At 39.9% G+C, this 20,878-nt stretch overlaps 1 protein-coding gene across 8 annotated transcripts in view; it reads right to left on the bottom strand.

Annotated features, from left to right (window-relative positions):
• Positions 1 to 20,878, bottom strand: part of akap6 (A kinase (PRKA) anchor protein 6) — a 225,277-nt gene that overhangs the window by 140,759 nt on the left and 63,640 nt on the right. For all 8 annotated transcript variants that reach the window (XR_006374663.1, XM_044167634.1, XM_044167639.1 and 5 more), the window contains one exon: positions 6,963 to 7,085. Coding sequence is in view for 7 of the 8 variants with exons in the window: in XM_044167634.1 (XP_044023569.1) it covers positions 6,963 to 7,085 (123 nt within the window). In the remaining variant the exon portion in view is untranslated. The remainder of the gene's footprint in view (positions 1 to 6,962; positions 7,086 to 20,878) is intronic.

Below are 20,878 nucleotides of genomic sequence, written 5' to 3'. Positions count from 1 at the left end.
CTTCTTCCCCTCCCTTCTCGCTCCCTCTCTCACCTGGCTTCCTGTTCTTCCTCTCTCTTCCCTCAGTTGACTTCAACTCAGTCTCTCCTTTTCTATCTCTCTCCCCCTCCCTCTTTCTCTATTTTTTAACTATACCCTCCTAGTTTTTCCTACCTCCCTTCCTCTCCTTCTCTTTCATCCCTTTCTCTTCTCACTCTTCTGTCCTCCTTCTGAATCTTTCAATCCCTTTCTCTTCCTTCACACCACTCCATCCCCGACTCTTCTTCCTCCCTCGCTCTCTCTCCCATATTCTTTTTCTTTCTTTCTTCCTCTCCTCCTCTCCTTCTTAGACTACGTCCACACGAGACTGGCTGAATTTAAAAATGCTGCTTCTTCTCTCTGTTTTGGCCTTTTGTCCACACTAGGCCAGCATGTTTCATGCCTAAAAGGAAAATGTGTCCAGAGTGGATAAATGTAAAAATGCTGGCTTTGCATTTAAGTGGAAACTTTTAGAAAACGACGACCTGAGTCAGCTCCGACACAGCTGTGGGCTGTATGGCAGTAAAGTTAAGAACCTCACCCCTAAACGTCTCTGTGAACGATCATTTTAAATGTCAATACAGCCAATCACACAATAAAGGTGCATTGTATGTATGGGGTTTTTTTTGTCACATGACTTCGATATCATAAAATACAGATTTCTTTGACATCTCAGTGCAGCGGCAGGAATTACATCAATAAGCTGCAGTACAATCGCTGTTTTATACTCGTTCAGGTGTCTGACAGCAGAAAGACAAAAATATGTAAACGAGAACAACTAAATTGTGAGTTTGGCTGTACTAAAACCAGTGTTGGGCAAGTAACTTGAAAAAATGTAATCAATTAGTTAATACTCATTGTTAACTGAAAAATTTCATAACTTTGCTAATTACTCCTCGGAAAAAGTCATGAGTGACATTACTTGGACCAGCTCCAGCAAAGGTTTCATCCAACACCTCTAAACCTCCACACACACGTCACATTTTCAATATTCAACACGTGTAGAAACTGAAATGAGACATTGTGGTTTAACAAGCAGTCAGCTTTCTTTTTGGTGGTATTACTGACCATCAACCACTAGCTTAACGTTAGTCCTGGTGACTTCACATAGCACTCCAGAAGTAAAGCCGCAGGTTTGACATACCATCCAACTTTGTTCAATACCAATGGGACTCCTGAATGTAGGCTAATCAGCAGCTAAAGTTAGCTAGCCAGCTAACAAGACACATGTAAATGAGACAACTTTCAAACGTTCAAGTTAACAGAAGGCCTGTTCCTCCTCAGTTAGCAGACGCTACCCGCCTCCACCCCTGCTAGAGGTATAAGCAGCTGAGACTCAACAACTCAACAGAGTAACCAGACTGTCTGTATCATCCCTGACTCGATGGCGGCTGCGATCAACAGTTCTGTTTTTTGTCGACCGAAAGAGAAGAAAGAAGAAGAGATTCAGCTGTTTTCCTGTTCTTTAGACGTTTCAGTGTGGATGGCGATCTTTACCAAAGCGACCTGACGTGCTAGTGTGGCCACTTTCATACATAATCTGCATTTTCAGATTTAGTCACTTCAGTGTGGAGGTGGTCTCAGACTTCTCTCCCTCCCTCTCACACCTTTTTATCTCTCCCTCTCTCTCTCCCCCTCATGTTGCCACCAATAGTGTGTTGCTGCTGGTAATGGGATTCAAAGGCCTGGATCGCCCATCAGACCCAATCAATAGGCCTTTCATTGGCCGCCATCTCTCAGCACCTTACAAAGAGCAGCCTGTATGTGTGTGTGTGTGTGTGTGTGTGTGTGTGTGTGTGTGTGCGTGTGTGTTAGCGTCCTCTCGCCTCACTGATCTCCCCGGGGTTCCGGAAAGACCTGTGCTTATTCGCTCCACGCGCCCTAAAACACACATATAGACACACACACACAATCACACAAATATACACACTCACACAAATAATATACACACACGCCAGCTGGACCAAATATTCAATTGGGAGAGCAGCTCCACTCCACCCACTGCTGCCCTGGAGCTGTGTGCGTTTGTGTGTTTGTGTTTGTGTGTTTGTGTAAGAGAAAGCAATTTAGAGAAAGATAGAGAATAACAGAGTGTGTGAGTATGTGTGTGTTTGTGTGTGTGTGTGTGAGAGAGAGAGAGAGCAATAGAAAACCAAAAACTAAGAGACAGACAGAAGGAAAGAAAGACACAAAAGAGAGATAAGAGAAAGAATAAAACAAAGAGTAACCCTGTCTCCTAAAAATGACATTCGTATAAACTAGTTTGCATAACTAAAGCATGATTAAAGGATGATTGTGGTGATAAATCCCATTAAAAAGGCCGTAAGCAACACTGAATTGATCCTACTAACAAGTGGTGTGCGTGTATCACAGCCTGAAATATCTTCGTCCTCTGAGCCATAGCTGTTTTAGGAAATCACTTTTTTTTAAATGAAACTATATATTTGTGTAAAGCTGCAACGATTAAGGAATTAATCAATCGACAAAAAAATTATTCAGGAACTTTTTTGATAATGGACTAATCGTTTCAGTCATTTTTCAAGCAAAAATGCCAAATATTCTCTGGTTTCAGCTTCTCTAATGTGAGGATTTGTTGCTTTTTATATGTGACAGTAAAAAAAAACATCACCGTGGGCTCTAAGAAATTGTGAACGCCATTTTGGCAAAACATTTTCTACAGTTTATAGACTAAACAATGAATTAATTACAAATAAAATAATTGTCAGATTAAATTGAAGAGTTGTCAACAAACATGGAGAATCAAAGCTGGATGCTCTCTTAAGACCCGAAGACATTCGTACGCTACTTTTCAGTAGCCTTGCTCACGTGACGAATACTGTAGGAGGGTAATTAGAGCCAGTGGAGAAGCATGCTAGCACTACTGCTAGCTCGGCTACCCCTGTCGGTCACATGACCCTCATCTTGCACAGTGTAGTGGTCCCTCTAGAGTCCAGAAGCAGTGCTGCTGTTCTGCTTATTTTTCCTTTGCAGAGGAAGAGCTCGTCTGTAGCCTTTTGACAGGCAGCTTGAGATCGCACGAAGAGGCAGAGTTAAGCAACATTTCAACTTGTCGGGAGGTTTTTTTTCAAAATACTGTGACCAAACTGCTCTTTACACCTGATTTAACATGTGTTTTCCTTTTTCCAGATAAGATATCCAGGTACAGATTGCATGTTAATACCATGTGAACATGCGATCAAAAAGTATTCAGAGACAGACTAACACATTGTTGGGGTCGACATAAAGAAAAATATTTACATTTATTCATTTGGCAGACGCTTTATAATATAGAATAACACCTGCCTAATTCATGCTTTGGTATTTGAATAGTTACATTTAGGCTACTAAAGCTTTGGTTAAGGTTAGGGAATGATTATGGTGTTGGTTAAATATTGACAAAGTCAACAGTCTTGAACTTGAAGGGCGGGACGGGACAAGTTGACTTTTTCAACTCAATTTCAATTTTCGGCTTTTTCAAAACCACGACTTTTCCCTAACCTTAGCCAAAGTGTTTTACTCGCTCAAATCTAACGACACATGGGGCGCAGGATGCGAGCCTCTTGTGCGTTGACACCTCCATATGACTTTGGTGCAGTATAAAAATGTCACGCTTCCTGAATTGGAAAAACATTGCCAGTGATCATAATCTAGTCGTCAGCTCCATTTCCTCGAAAATGTCTTCGGCAAAGCCAATTAGTACAACGTAAACACATTTTGTCGGAGACAGAATTGGAGAGAGAAACATAAATATAAATATAGAATAAAACGCAGAAGAAACAGAAGAAAAGAGAAAAACAGAGACTGATATAGAGACAGACAAAGAGAGAGAGAGAGAGAGAGAGAGAGAGAGAGAGAGAGAGGGAACCTGTCTCTCTGCAGTAATCAACAAAACACACACACACACAATTATACACCCAAACACACACTAATAACTACAAAGTGCAAGTGTGACTATCGACACAGACACACACACAAACACAGTCAGTTAGCTAACACGCTATCAACAGTGTAGCAGTTCAAAGTCCTATTAGCGATGCTTTTTCATCCTCTTTTGCTTTATTTAACGAGACGCGCCAATTAAGAGCCGGGAATTCTAATTGAAGCTAACCGCCACTAACGTTAGCACTGCTGGCACCCACAACAAAGTCGACACGTGTAAACAAACAAAAAAAACACACACACACACACACACACACACACACACACACACACACACACACACAGCAGAAATAAATATCTAGATAAGACAACTTGGGGTGTGTGGATCCGTGTGCATGATGCTGTTCTGCAGGGATGGATATGGAGATGCTGATTTGGAAATCTGTCTAGGAACATGCAAATGTATGCAAATAGCACCTCTGGGTGTGTGTGTGTGTGTGTGTGTGTGTGTGTGTGTGCAGCTAAAACACATGCCTACTGTTGTGCATATATGTTTGCATTTGTACACTTATATGCAAATGCAATCTTTTTTTGTTTGTTTGTGTGTGTGTGTGTGTGTGTATGTGTGTCTGTGCGTGCGTACACACTCAGCATTGTGCGTCAATTGGTTTTACATTGATATACGATGTGTGTGTGTGTTCATGTCTCATTTCCTTGTACTCTTGAATGCATTTTTGATGAGTGCTGCTCTGTGTGTGTGTGTGTGTGTGTGTGTGTGTGTGTGTGTGTGTGTGTGTGTGTGTGTGTGCGTGCCCATGTGTTTTTGTTTGTGTATGTGCATGCGTGAAGCCCATATGTTTGCCATAAAGAGTGTGAGTAATTACCAAAGTGCTTCTCATCTGAGTGTGTGTTCATATACAGTGATGCAGCACTCACTGATCTATAGGCGCTTGGTTGTGTTAGACGAAGCGTGTGTGTAAATTAGAGAAACACAGGAAGAGTGTTTCTATTTAGTAGAATAAAGAAATGAAGATAGAGAGAAAATAGAGAAAGGAAGAAGAAAGAAAAAAGGAGAGCAAGTGAGGGGCAGATGGTCAGAAAACAACAAACAGAAGGAGGAAGAGAAAGAGATGCAGATGAAAACAAATTGAAATAAAAAAGAAAAATCAGGATAAAAGCAGTGAAGATGAAATGAGAGACAGTCTGTGTTCATTCAAGTGTTTGTATGTTCATCCCTCAGCTCACTGTTGTTTTTCCGTCATCGCTCTGTGGTTGCAGGATGCAGTAACCACTGACCTTTGACCTCCACATGTAAGATCTGAACCTTATTCTACTGTTAAGCTCAGTACTGGTCACTGTGAATGACAGCTAAAGGCCGGTGTATAATCAGCGTTTTAACTGCTCGTCCCTACATATTCAAACATATATTTATATAATATATATCCTACTGCAGTATATTTGGTTCTGCAGTTTGCAGAGTTTACTGTAATGTTTTGGGCTAACAGGAAATTATTCAAGGTGTGAACTGACAGCCAACTACTAAAAATGTCAAATTTGAAAATGCCACATAGTGAGTCAAAACCTTTTTGTTTCAAGTAACATCACTGGAGCCATCACTCAACCATCTTAACATTTTTTCCTCTCATCTTCTCTCATCAGTGGCATCATGACTATATTTCTTCCTGTATATTTGTTCTTGGCTCTGTGTGTACTGAGAGCTACTGAAAATGCTAAAATGTTTACTTTACTTGTTCCTTGTTTACTTGTCTAATGAAGTTAGAAGCACAGTCCCTCAAAAATCAAGTCATCCCAATGTGCCGCAGGTATTTTGAAGTTTTTTATTGTACTACTACTGTACTGCATACTTAAAAATGGTGGATTAGTGTTTAGTATGGAATTTATTCGCCACTTGCTACAGCAGCTATTTTTCTAGACACCCTCTGAATGTTCTCAATAAAACACTTGATAAGCTCTTGGTTCAAACATGCTGGCTTCTTAAGAGATGAGGTTAAACAGATGAGTTTATCTCCATAAATTCCTGGTAGATAAGTCTGTGGTCAAATCCCAGTGTCTGCCCTAAAAACAGAAGCGGTTTCAGGGCTTCCTCGTGGACTTTTTGAGCCCTTTATGTCCTTTCTGTAATCCTGCAGGCTTCTCTTTAGAGAACCATACACAATTCATAGTAACAATAAGAAATAAAGCATGAATGAAGCTGACAAGAACACATTTCGTTGTACATACAGTAACTCGCCAGCAGTGTGTGTGTGTGTAGATTTTTGTCCTGTGATGACAAAATTGCTGTCACATGATTTGAACTTAACATTACTATTTTGCATATTAAAGGGAGTGATTAACAACGATTCAGTTACATGTGACATAAGAGCCTGACTTTACTGGCCACAGAGATGCGTCTGTCCCAGTCGTCACAAAGTGCCGTCACATTGTTCAGAAAAGATTCGCAGTTTTTCGATCTTCTTCCACTCGATTTGGTGATTTCTACATTAAAACAGGATAAATTTGGTTGAAAAGTGAAATTCAGTGAAAAGTGGAATCGTACTTCATATTCCACTCAGTTCCTGCCTTGTGGCAGTGTTTGTTATTAATGTATTGCGTTGTTTGTACGACATACCATATTAACAAGGTAATAAAGCTGGTTCTGAATCTGATGCATTGTTTTGAAAGGAACAGCAGATTTCTGGAGCGACTGTTTTAAACAGAGTCAACGTTCAAACAGATTGCAGTGGTAGGTGATTCTGCTGTTAAAACTGGCACACAAAGGTGTGTGTGTGTGTGGGTGTGTGTGTGTGTGTGTGTGTGTGGGTGGGGGGGGGGGCACATGGGCACATCCATATGCATGTATGCAAATATGTGTTCATACAACCGTGAGTGCAATGTGTGTTTAGACATTTATACTTAAAAGTATATGAGCTTTGACAGTGTGTGTGTGTGTGTGTTTGTGTGCTATTGTACTTGTATCTTGGTTTCCGTAAGGAGTTAGGGTAATGTATTATGTTAATGAGAGTCCTCACTAGTATAAAAGGATAAAAGTGTGTGTGTGTTCTCACCAGGTGTGTGTCCAGGTACACCCTCAGGCTCTCCAGCTCCTGTCGGGGCTGCGTCCAGTTTTCTGTGCTGTCCAGCGCCTCCTGCAGCCACGAAATGAACCCGTCCAACTGCTGCACAAAACACTGGGGACGAGAGAGGCAGAGGGACACAGAGAGAGAGAGAGAGAGAGAGAGAGAGAGAGAGAGAGAGAGAGAGAGAGAGAGAGAGAGAGAAACAGATGATTTAAAAGAAACAATAATAATAGCATGAATAAACACTGCTGTCCAGAGCCTGCTGGAGTCACATCAAAACACGACACACACACACACAAAACTCTGCAGAGGATGGAGAGAGTGAGAGAAAGAGTACAAAAAAGAGGGATATAAGAAGTAGAAAGAGAAAAATAGAGCAAAATAAATCTGTAGTCAAAATCGAAAATGTTGGAGAGTCGAAGGAAAAACATCAAAACAAGGTAAGAAAGACATCCAACAGGTAATGGCATGCAACAGGAAGAGTGGGGGAAAGGGAGGAAAAAGCAACAGATTGGAAGGAGGAGAGGATGAGAGGACGAGAAAAGGATAAAACACTGGAAAGGAGAGGAGAGGGGGAGCGGCTGAACGGTGTTTCAGAGCTGATTCCAGATGAATTAATTCAAGGACAGAGAGAGAACAAAAACGAGACCCGCAGGACGAAACAGGTAAACACACATTAGGATAAATACAGAGAGATGAGCCAGAGATACAGGGAGGAAAATAAAGGAAGATATTTAAAAGAGTGAAAGATGGCGAAAAGTGAAAACACAGACAGACAATATAGAGGGATAAAAAGAGATGGGACTGAGAGAGAGAGAGAGACAGAGTGAGAGAGTGGAGGGGCAGAATAAAAAGGGAAGAGTCAAAGAAAAAAAGCAAGAGGAGACATAGACAGGATGGGAAAAATGTTGGAAAAAGACAAATCCAGAAAAGAAATAGAGAATTAAAAATGCTGAAGGAAAAGAGGAGGAAAGGAGAGGTCATAAGAAACGGAAAAATAACAAACAATTATGGGAAAAGATTGAAAAAGAAACAAACACAGCTACTAAAACAGTAATGAGAGGGAAAAACATGAGACATGATAAGAAGTAGAAAGATAGAAAAATAAAACAAAGGCGGAGAAAACAAAAGATGCAGATGCAAGGGAAAGAAACGGGAAATACAACAAGGTGGAGAAATAACAAGATATAGAGAGGGGAGAGGACAGAAGAAATGAAGAAAGCAAAAAGATTATGAAAAAGACTAAATGAAAAATAAGAAAATAAGACTGACAGAAAGAAAGGGGAGAAAGACAGACAGTGAGATGAAGACAGAATGAGAAAAAGAAAGAAATAAAAAAAAATAGAGTGGTATAAATGACACTAGAGAGTTGAACATGTATGTCTCCATCGCTGGCAGGTTGCCCTTCATAAGAGCACACAGACGGACGGACAGAGAAGAAGAGAGGAAAAACAACAGGGAGAGAAGAAGACCGCTCGTTGCTTGGTGGATAGCTACTGCCATCTACTGGCTGAGAGGAGGATTAATGAGGCGATGGAGCTCAAAACTGACACATCTCCACATGGAATTTACTGATCCGACTTGAAGAGACTCGGAAAAAAAATTCTGCTTTATTGTATAAGAGCAAAATAAATTTCCTGATTTCTTTTTGGTGTAAAATGCTGGAAGAATCACTAGAAGATCAGGAGAATCCGTGTGAAATAGTATCTGATCCAGTATTGATTTCTCCCATTAAATCCCCGTCACTCCTGAAGAGGAGCAGAGGAGACAGCTTAAAGGAGAAGTTTAAACCTTCAGTCATGAAGGAGAGATGGAGATGATGAAGAAGAAAGAAATAAGAGTTTAAACTGTCATTCTTGAAAGAGAGGTGGACGTGAAAGGAGGAGTTAACACTTGAAGCAAAGATCCGCTTTAAAGTGTTTAAACAAAAGAGAGGAGAAAGATTAAAGTTGTTTCATAGGAGCAGGAGTTGTTGTGTCTGAACACTTACAGCCTGTTAAATTCTTTACATAAGATACTAACTGAAGAGACAACCGGTGTTTCTCAATCTCCCGGTCAAGACTTCCAATGTGAAACCAACACCTGCTGCAACATCATGTGTTTTAGGTCACGCTGCTACATGAAAACAACGATAAAATACCTCAGTCAAAAGCGAAAAAGTACGCCGTCTTTCATGTAAAAAGAAGACGTTGTGTTTTTAGCAGCAGGTCTCGTTGGAGCTATTTGTTGACCAACAACCACTGGGCGCTGTGACTGCACGCAGCATCTCTGAAGTCCTGTAAGAGGAGTTTCCAGGTCTGATGCAAGACACAACATGGACATAAGAGAGCTTTAGAGTTACTGAAAGGTGGATTTTTGGGTTTGATATCGATCTGTGTGGAACATCGACAGAAATTGTGGTTTGACTGCAAACAAGCATTTTTTTTTTTTACAAAATGAAGACTCCTCGGACTCCTTCATATGTCTAAGATTATTCCTCCTACGTTCTCCTTGCCTTCGTGTAATAAATACTACGAATAAGATAAAATATCAAACATCGTTTGAAAGAAACGTAATGCCACCCAGATTCCATTTTTTAAGCAGCATAATGAGGTAATGTTTTTATTTAAAATTATTTCTTTTTATTTTAAAATTTAAACAACAGAAAGACAATACAGAATTCGACAGGACAGTTAGCTAGTAAACATAGCTCTAACGGAAAGGAGACCCCTGTAATAGAGGACGTGGTGTCACACGAGTCATTCCAAAAGTGCCGTAGTTTCACACATTTCAGCAGGTAGCATGTAAAAAGTATCTTCTGCTGTGCCACATTAAAACTAATTTCAGATATTGCACTGTTGTATTGATGTAGCTTCTGAGGAGTGACATAGAGCTGGTGACAAAAATTGTAGTGAACAATTCTGCACCTCGAACTAATGGTTGCACAAACACTGTCCTGACACAGATCTTCCCACGAGGCCTCATCTATTGTGTTTAAGTGAGATGCCCACCTTTCTTTTGATTTATCTATGTTTGGCTCAGGGCACTTTTGTATTAAGAGTGAGTAAACTCTATAGACCTTGGTTATCATGGAGCAGTTGTTCAACACGGAATAAATCTGGCAAAGACATTTGATCGAGGAAATGCATCCACAAAGTTGCAAAACGTTCACACTGAATGTATCTGCAAAACATTCACAGGCAACATATTTTATTTGTTTTCCCTAAAATATCTGCCGCTCGTTGAAACTAAAGCATGATTGACGTCTTTATGGTTATGAAAAGCACTGACAAACGACATTGTTTCAGTCTTCTTTAACCATAAAAACATTAATCACGCTGTACGAATCAACATTACAAACACAAATGTATTTGATCGTTTCCAGATCAGCCGTCTAAAAAAACTACTTGGATGACTTCAGTGAAAGATTGTGGTCATGGCTGAAAGAAACCAAAGTTGATCGTTGGTAGGAAACAGGAAGTGATCCATAACAACGTCACGCTACTTCCATCAAAATTCTCACGTCTGCTGGAGGTCCTTGTCAGTTAAACATAAGCATAGGTAACTTGTTTTGCTAAAACAAGATAGATGAAATGGTTGAATTATATTAAATCAATGCATAATGACAAACTATCTAATACTAAGTCTGAAGACTGAACTGAAACACATACTTGTTTATTTGTATTTATCAAATCAAATTCTATTCTAAATCTAAGTGGTTTTACAAACCTCTGAATTCAAATAATGTTAAAATGTAGCATCTCTTGAATAGTCCACAAGTCTGTGATTTCAGTCGGATCACTGCAGGCAGAGATACTTCCTCAGAGGAAAGCACTACGAACGCAACTACACAAAGGTCAGCGTGGAGCTGCAACCTGAATTTTCTGTAGCCTGGACACAATCCAGCCACAAAGAGCGTACAAGCAAACAAAGAGACAAGGAGAGAGAACAGGAAAGTCATTTACATAAAACTGAAGACATACAGCAACGTGAGCTCTAAAATTCATTCTTTCCCGTCAGACCTCAAACATCCCGTCTGAATAACAAGTGTAACTGTGACTGCAGATCATCAAGAAGACAGTTCTAATATTTTATACATCGAGTGTTGTTTTCATATCTTTCACTGAGAGCTATCTAGAAAACTAATGGCAGAGTGAAGGAGGCTGTGGCGAGAAGGTAAATCTGATGGAAATTACTTGCCACATGTGTGCATCCATGCTTACACCTCGCCTACAAATCGCAGCATCGAATCTGTACGTGTGTGTCTTCATATGGGGATAGGTGTGTCTGCTAGCCTGTAATGATCCGATGTGTGTATTTGTGTACATCTTATATGCTTCAATAGTGTCTATGTGTTTGTGTACAGTTATAGTGTGTGTGTGTGAGATACAAACCTTGACCAACTGAGCGGCAGTATGTTAATTACTACCGCAAACCTTAAAAAATAAAAAAATACATCGATATGATTCCGTCCATCTCTCCACCGCTCATTATGGAGGAGAGATGGAAATCAAAAGTATTGATGAGAGGAGAGGAAGAGAAGAGGGGGAGTGTAGGAGGAAGAGGAGGAGAGGTGAGGAATGGCAAGGAAAGGAGATTAAAGGAGGGTAAGGACAGATGAGATTAGATGGGACTAGAGTGAAGGAAAGATAAGGAAAGGAAAGATGACTAGAGGAAAGGAATTAAGGAAAGAAGAGGAATGAGAAAAACAAAAGGAATGGGAAGGAAAGAAGACTAGAGGAAAAGAAAGGAAGCGAAAAGAAAGGAAAGGTAAGGAAAGGAAAAAAGTTAAAAGGAAAGAAAGATTGAGGACAGCAAAGGAAAGAACAAAATGAAAAGGAAGGAAAGGAAAGAAGATTAGAGGAAAGGAGAAAGAAAGGTAAGGATGAAAAGCAGGTTAAAGGAGAGGAGGAAAGGAAATGAACGAAAGAAAAATGGAAAGGGAAGGTTAGAGGAAAAAAGTAGAGAAAAAGAAAGATGAAAGAAGGAATGAAAAGGGAAAGAAAGATGACAGCATAAAGGGTGAAGGAGTAAAGGTGAGAAGAGGAACAGATTGAGAGAAAATGGTGAAGAGTATGAGATCATGAGATGAGAAGTACAGATGAGACGAGAGGTTAAACATGAGAAGAAGAGAAGAAACGCGGTGAATAAGAGAAAGGAAGAGGAGAGCGAAGGACAGAGGAGGAAGAGGATGTAGGCGCGAACAGCAGCAGAGGGAGCGGCGTTGGTTTGGATATCGACCAGCCTGCACTGGGCTGCTTACGGCTGCTTTGATGTCTCTAAACCAGTGAGGCTCCTGAGGGGCAGAAAGGCCTGCTGGGAGCTGAAACGCCTGATCTGATCCACTGCCGCCTGGATAACCGCTCTGATATCTGCTTCATCTCTTCCTCCTCTGGTTCAGCTCTTCACCACTGGATAATTACCGTTCAGCTGACGGGGCTTTCTGAAGGACGACGCTGATAGATTTAGACTCAAACTCCCGACAGACGATGTTTGGCTTCGATGATTAATATGTTACAGGCGATAGGTCTGATTCTTATGCGCCCAGAGCACAAGACAAACACAATAAAAGGATATAACTGCTGGTGGACTGCAGAAAGTGAGAGCAGCAATGGTTGATCAAATGTTTATTATCTTACAACTTAATAATTTAATTTCCGTAAATTCTCAAATAGAAGCCGGTCTTTAAATAATTATCCAATGCTGGGTAAAAACAATGAGTGGGGGTAAGAAATACCTGTACTTCAATGTAGAGCTAGACCAATAAACCGGCCAGGCTGACATATCGGAGTTGGTGTATGTTAAGTAGCAAACTAGGTTGGAGGTCTTTTACAAACAGTGTTAGTTTGTCTACCAGAGAGCACTGACAAATCGATTTTTCAAATGTAAGATGTCTCGCTTAGTATACTGTATATCTTGGTCACAATTTAAAAAAACAAATGTAAGGGATTCGTATGAAGACTGTTTGTTTATTTTCAATGAAACAAACAATTAATAATAATATCTTTCTTTATTTTATTGAAACATTTCCTGCTGATTTTTCACATTAAAAGCCTTTCTGGTTTTTTAATTGTTTTTCCACAACAACACATCTCATCTATTGTTTGTCTGGTAAAAAGATCAAATAAAATCACACACAGAGGGAAGATACTCCTGCGTCCATGTGTCCTTCCTCCACCACTCAGCCAATCCTTACAGACGGATTATGCCCATTGAGCCAATGGAAAACTTTTAATTTGAAAAATCTGTTCAGCAATACAGAGACTTGCACACCTGAACTTTATGTAATGTTTTACCTAAAACCACACTTCATTTGGCTCTATATTTGCCATTGGTCTTAATGTTCCACTTTTTCTATACAGTTTGGTAGTAGTGTCTCTGTCTTTGGCTTGAACTGCTGCCGTTTATTATGTTTAATATTTATTTTTTATCAGTGTATTCTTGTGACCTGTGTGTTAAATGCCTGCCTGAAAACCAAATTCCTTCAGGATAATAATAAGGTTTACGTTTTAAGTGTTAAGTTTTTTGGCAGCAGCGATCCAAAAACAGTAAAATGTAAGTGACTGGAAATAATAAGTGAATAAAAACAGCATGATGAATTTTCTGCGCAGGGTTCCACAAACATTTTGGGGGATTGAGGAGAGACAGCTAATTTCCACAGCAGGCTAAATTATTAGTTTGACTATTTGAACATTTTACACCAAACACTGTACACTGCTGGGTCAAAATGAAAGAATTCGAGGGGAGGAAAGTTTGATTTGGAAATTCATTAAAATAATTTTTTATATAAAACATGGAACTTGTGCAGCTGATTTTTGGGTAAAATCTGGACGAGACAGGACTGCAGCTTCCACAACCCACATATATATACATTTATACAGTATACCTTACTTTAGTACAGTATGCTCATACTGTAAACTTTCCCATGCAGCCTAAATATTTTGCACATTGCACAAACTGTCATTTAAATAACATCATATTGTACATATTCTTTATTATTTTCTCTTTTTTAATATTCTTTAATATCTTACTGTCCATTTTGTATTTTATATTTATGATTTTAGACCTGTAATACTTGCTTTATCTTTCTTTATATTTCTACTATGTTTACTGTTTTGCACCAAAATACCAAAGCAAATGTATGTTTAAACCTATTTGGCAATAAAGCTGATTCTGATTCTTATATTTTCTTATGCTTTAATTTTCTTTTTATTTATTTATTATTTTGAAACTTAAAGGTCCAGTGTGTAGGATTTAGTGGCATCTAGCGGTGAAATTGCAGTTTGCAACCATTTGAATACCGCTTTCGTCATCCTCCCCTTCCAAGCGTGTTGCAGAAACTACGGTGGTCGTGAAACTCACGAAATATGCCAACGGCCCTCTCTAGAGGCAGTGATTGGTTTGTCCGTTCTGGGCTACTGTAGAAACATGGCGGTGCAACATGGCGACCTCCGCGGAAGGGGACCCGCTACCTATGTAGATATAAACTGCTTATTCTAAGGTAACGAAAACACAACGATTCGTATTTTCAGGTGATTATACAATAATGAAAACATACTTAATTTATAAATATTATATTCCATTTCTGCCAATAACTCCTCCTAAATGTTACACATTGGACCTTAAAATTAGCTTTCGATGAAAATCTGTGAGAGAGAGACATGGCCGTCCTTCACACCTGACTGTATCCCTGAGATCGTCCCTGGGAGACCCCTCCAATACAAGCTGTCTGTTGCCGTGGGGACAAAGCCCCACAATGGTGACATAATCAGTCACACACACATACAGCTTCTGATATTGTTTTATTTTACGGTAAGAGTTTCCTGTCAGTTTAACTATAAGTGATTATTATAACCTTTTTTTGCCTGTTTGATGGTTGGACTCTCTTGTATGTGTGTACAGTGTTATATATTCAAATTCAATCTAACTAAAATAATTATTTAACATCAACAGTCATATGTGCACTATAAACACATACAATACACTGACCGGTCTTTCTCTCTTGATTGTATATTGCATCTCTGTGATAGAATGCATGTGACTGTACAAAACTTGCATTGGAATATTATTCATTTTAACCACTTTACTCATTTCCAAAGTAAGGTCAACAGGTTTCAGTGTCTTGAGTGTCTGCAAGTTGGTGATGTTTGCTTCAACAAAAATCCCAGAAAAATTTAAACAGTGCAAGAAAACAGCACACACATATAAACCCGCAGCTGACGTTAACTATATTGTGAGGGTGTTATAAATAAAAGTTTCTAACACTGAAAATGTGGATGTCACTTTACCTTAAAGAGATTAAAGAATTTCATCAGTCTGTGTCATATATGCTCCATGAATGAAATGATTTTTCTGAGTCCTTTGACTCTGAAAACCCTGATTTCAGTAACTGCAGTGTTTTTGCATGACAAATGTCACTTTATAGATCCATTACCAACAGTTTCAACACAAAAATATCTTTATCTGCCCTCTGAAACCCTTATTAGTGGATATGTTGAACCTGTATTTTATATGAGAAAAGTTCATACATTTTTCAAGAAAATGTTGAAAACAAAGTTTCTGCATCTCTGTCTGTCAACTTTACCTTTACCTTCTCCGTAACCTGTTTATCTATAGAGACACAAAAGAAGAGAATAACACCCCCTTCCTCCTTCATCTCTCTCTTATTTTCCTATCCCCTCTGCTGTCGGTGGGCGTCCCTGCGCCCCCGCCGGGCCAATCAGACGAGTGTTGATCTGAGTCTGTTGTCTGTCTGTCTCCCACTGCTCACAGATAGGCCGGCGTGCCGCAGAGCCGCCAAACACACAGACATCTCACACTGAGGATGCCGACGCCGGCCCAGACAGCACATACAATGTGATCACATGACGTGTAGGACACTTATCTAACTGATGGACTGTTTCTCTGTCTGCTTTTTTAGTTTTGTTTTGTTTCCAGGAAATTTCAATGCACTTCAGGAGCCATATCCCATACAGCGCAATTAGGAACTTTGGGCTCTGTGTATGTACATTTCCTGCGTCGGTCTCATAAACTTTCATGAAACAAGCTGCGGATTTACGTGATGCGGACTCAAATTATGTGAGGGTCTGTTCCAACATTACAAATGAGGAGGTCAAGGTCGAGACAACAGCGTCTCGACGGTGAAAAGAGGGAGAAAAAGTCTTAAAATATTCATGTCCAACAACAAAGGCAGCGCGAAGAACTCGAAAAAAGAAAGAAAAGGTAAAGGTCTAATAGGGGGGAAGGTTAAAACAAGAAATACTTTAATCAAAATAAATGCTGCTGATTATGTTTTAAAACAAATAGTTTGTTTTACACAGTGCAATTTAAGTTGCGAGTCAGACACTGAAAGTTTAGGGGGGGGTATTTAGCTCTAACCAAGCTGCGTCCTCAGCTGTCAAGACCATTTTGAGTCGACACAGAAGCTGTGGTAGCAGTTAAGAAGCAGTTAACTCAATGTTTTCATGTTTATCAAAGAAATATGTCCATTTAAGAGTTATTTTTTTCTGTAAGTCGCCAATTGTTTGGGTTTTGGCACAAGAAGATGCTGTCACCATTCTTAATCCCACCTATAAAGCTCTGATTGGCTCCCAGTACAATGGAGGCGCTCAAAGCATTGAAAAACTTTCCTGAAACAGTGTACCTTTTACTCTGGATAATCCACAGAACACAACACAATGATTTTCATTGTTAGGTTTTTTGTTTTGTTTTTTCCATCAGAAGTAATTCCAATGAAACCTGTTCAAATCGAGGTCTCTGCATTTTCCAGAGGAACCAGAACAGGGTCTCTGGAAAGACATGTTTTTGTTATTTTAAAATGAATTTCCAGTGCTGTGAGCACCACAAACTAAATTCCATTCACCTCCATTGAATTTAGGTGAAGGCAGAAATCTCAAATATGGATATCTCAAGACCTGGACAAATAAAACCAAAACTATCTGCTTAGATAGCGCTACAAGTGTTTGGGTTCGTTTTTTGTGTCATTTTAAGTGAACCAACCCTTTAAAGAGTAACTTAACACCATGTTTCAGCTCAAACTAGCCCCCTTTCACACATTCGAATTCTTACACATGGCCTGGAGTACAGGGCACCGTTACCTGATTTTACGTTGACAATTTTTTGTTCTAACGGACAGAATTACTCGACTTACTCAGGAAAAAAGCAAAGAACTGGTGTTGCAATGAAGTATACTGGGACAAGAATCAATTGATAGTTTAATAAGGCCGCTATACATACAATTCACTTACTCAAAAAAGGATTTAGTGTTAAGTAACTTTTTAAGATCACACAACTCCATCCTGAAGAGATTTTCACGTAGCTAAGTTTAACAGCTAAATCAAGTCCAGGCTTCATTTCTGGTCTTTCTCCCAGTAGAAAACACTGGTTTGAAAATGAACCTGGACATTGGAGACGAAAATAAATGTCTGCAGCTATCCTGATCTATTCTACTGACAGCGAATGTAACTGATTTCCTTTCCCATAAAGTTCAGATATGGGATTTTATTACATCCTACTCAGTTATTTCCACTCTAATCAAATCTACTCGCCTCCAACAACAAACACAACCGAATCCTTTTCCCCCGAGGAGACGAGACTTCCTGGACAGATTATATTCTGTCCTGCTCCTGGATTTGATTCATTTCTGCCCCACCAGTGATCTTTTCACTGTCTCTCTTCCCTGGACAGATGATTTTTCCATTCTATTTTATTCTACTCTGTTGTATTCAGTAGAGACTCTCTGCGGAGAGACAGAATGTTATCCTCCACACTGAGACTCTTCTCCTCTCTTCACTTCCTCAATTAGGCAGCTCATCCATCGCCATGATTACATGCTGCTAATTAAGCAGCTAATCAGCTAATTACCCAGGAGCAGAGAGGAACGAGGAGTGTGTGTGTGTGTGTGAATGTGTGTGTGCGTGTGTGGTTAACACAAGGTGTCGTGTGAGACAGCATAGCATAATTCCTGGTAGTTTTTATGCGTTTTGTTTTATATTTCAGGATTTGAGGAGTTTTTCTGTAATGTTCACTATCTGTTAATGCTAATTTATGAATGTGTGTTTATTTCCATAATCCTTTAGGGTTGAATATTTCACAAGACAGCAATTGGGTCTTGCCAGCTCAGATGCTCAGTATATATATCATATATATACTATATGATATATATATATATATATCATCCATATATATCAACTCCAAACTCACTACTTTACATTTTGGCATTGTACTGGGACTCACATGAACAGGGTTTTTTACACAGACCACATGAACACAGAACTGAAACACTGAGTGCCAGAGGGGGTCTGAATGATTCAGGGGAAGCTGCACGGGGCCATGAACGTGCCGGGGATTATAGATACTTATTGTGTCTGAGACGTTCAGGGCATGCCATGAGGGCGGGTGCAAAATTTCTACCAGCATCCGACTAATCAGAGACGGCTTTTACAAGGGAAACTGATTTTTTGCTTGTGGTTGGTACCCAGAGCTGTTTCTGCTGCTGGCGATGACGTCTGACTTTACAGATGAGGGAAAGACTACTGACTATAAATGACTATTATTTTATTGTGATGTACCATAATCATTTTATGTCGCAGGTGACATGGATCTCGTATATGTGCAGATTTTACTGAAATATCTGAAGAAACAGTGGAAATGAGAATAACGCGTGTTTCAGCTCTACAGGCCTAAATTAAAAATAATCGGTAATAAGAAGGTGAAGCAGACAGATGGTTGAAACAGAGAAAATAATGAATATGAATCATGTTCTATGTATGTTAGTAATGAATACAACAGTAAGATGGACGGTTAGGATGCTCTGCGAACTGCCACATAATCCACAGCAAAATTTAGTTACTTTCAACACTTTTATGATGTTCTGATGTGTGATGTTGTAATTTGAATGTGACAAGTTGATATAACCATAATATCACCTACAAGATTTTGCTTTAATTTGTCAACTCTTCCCACTGGTTCATCATTAGAAACACATATGCAAACAAGCTTTATTCAAAACTCACATTACGTTATTTCAAATTCTAGTGGAGATCCCAAAGATGAGTCATGCTGAATTGTAGGGAAATGACTATAAAATAATTTCAGTCAGAGATACTTACGTCTATGAATTCACCATTTGTAGCAAATTGTTTGACAGTTGGATTTGATGGAAAAGGCTCTGCCTAAACTAATGCCATGCTCCACGCAAAGGAAAAATCTTTATTCATGCCGAAGCCACAGAAAATAATTGTTTCTGATTGGCTGTCAGGTGTCTGTTGAAATCTTTGCAACATAATAACTGAAACAGAGTAGCAACGGACCATGAAACTGACTACGAACAATCTTGAAAAAATGGATTATAATTGAACACTAGCCTATCTTTTGGTTCAAGGCGTTAAAGAAATGGTTAGCTGAGATTCCCCAAATGGACTACTGTTTGTCAAACCGTTTTAAATACGGATCAAAATGTTTCCCCAACACGAAAGGACAGAGAGAGCGAAAGAGCAGGGAACAGCTTTGACATTTTATAAGTCAAATCATCATTAACTGAATATTAATGTGGGCGATCTGATTTGAATTTGGGAATATGGAGGACATAGTTTAATGAGGGGATCAAACTCTCGACCTTCCGGGTCACTGATCCTTAATTCCAAGGACGTCCCCTCACACAGACAGGCCTTTAATTCACAGATTGATCCTGGCGTCTCCTGACCATCCTCACTGATAATCTTATTACAGCGATCTGATTCTGTCTGTGGGCTCCTGACCCGGCTAACACCAGATAAGACAGATATGCTGAACTTCATTGATCCCAGAGGGGAAACTGAGATGTTACAGCAGCAAAGTAAAATGTTGCTGGGGGAGTAAAAGGTGTTCAGAATTAGAATATTAAGCAATAAAGGATAGAGAGTGAAATAAACGTGAATAAAATAAAACAATAAAAAATATTAGAGGAGGTGTCAGAGCTTCTTTATAGCGCTAATTAAACGAGCAGCCATGAGGAGAATGAATCCCCAGAGCTATTGACATTTTGTCGTATTCGATATGACAGATATGACTGATTAGTTCAGTGGGCACCCTCATCAATAATCTGCCTGCCAATCAAACGTGACCTTTAGAAGTGAGGTGATGAATTAACGGGGCCACAGGACGATCCGATACCAGCCCTCCAATCCATCAAGATGGCTGCAGTGAAGGGAGAAAAGCGCTGGTGTTGTGGTGATTTTGGTTCGACTTGTCGTACTTTGTCAGAATAAAAGTACAGGGACTTCTGCTGCAGAAACACGCTAATGCCAGTGTTGGTACTCCACAGACGAATTCATTCATTTGGGTGATTGTTAACTTCAGTCTCTTTCAGTTAAAGAGACTGCATTCTCTTTTGTCCCACAATCGTGAGAGCCATTGAACCGCTGGCTCTCAGGATTGGCCAGTCTGACCTGTGAATAAAAACCGCCGTGGTCGGCTCTCTCTCAGTGTGTCTGCTCACCAGCAGACACCCAACTCTCTCCTCCTGGCTTCGCCGTGTAATCTGCTCGGAGCAGAAGACACGCAGCAGAACCGAAGTCTCCTGATCTACTGCAGTGCTGCGAAGGCCTCTTAGATCTCTGCAACAAAGTTTAGCGCAAACGGCTGCCAAACACAAAGCCTGCCAGCTAACTTGCTAACATGCTAACAGGAGCACGAAGCAAGTTAACCCTATAAGGACAACCACAGACAGAGCGACCGGCTTCCTCCGATTTCTATGAGCGGACACTGCACAGCAACAGATGCTTCCACCATAATTAATTGATCGCACCTACACAAGTGGGTGGCCCCTTTAAACATTGTAAATCACAACACCAGCTACAGCTAAAACAGCTAAAACAGGTGTCCAGTTACGGAGGTTTCAAATGATGTAATGCTCCTTCTGACAGCCATGTTGGAGGTCTAGTGCT

Source organism: Siniperca chuatsi, linkage group LG15 (genome assembly GCF_020085105.1).
Source record: "Siniperca chuatsi isolate FFG_IHB_CAS linkage group LG15, ASM2008510v1, whole genome shotgun sequence".
In the NCBI taxonomy this organism is placed as follows: domain Eukaryota; kingdom Metazoa; phylum Chordata; class Actinopteri; order Centrarchiformes; family Sinipercidae; genus Siniperca; species Siniperca chuatsi.
Note: the sequence above shows the minus strand (reverse complement) of the source record. Positions and strands in the feature narration are given on the sequence as shown.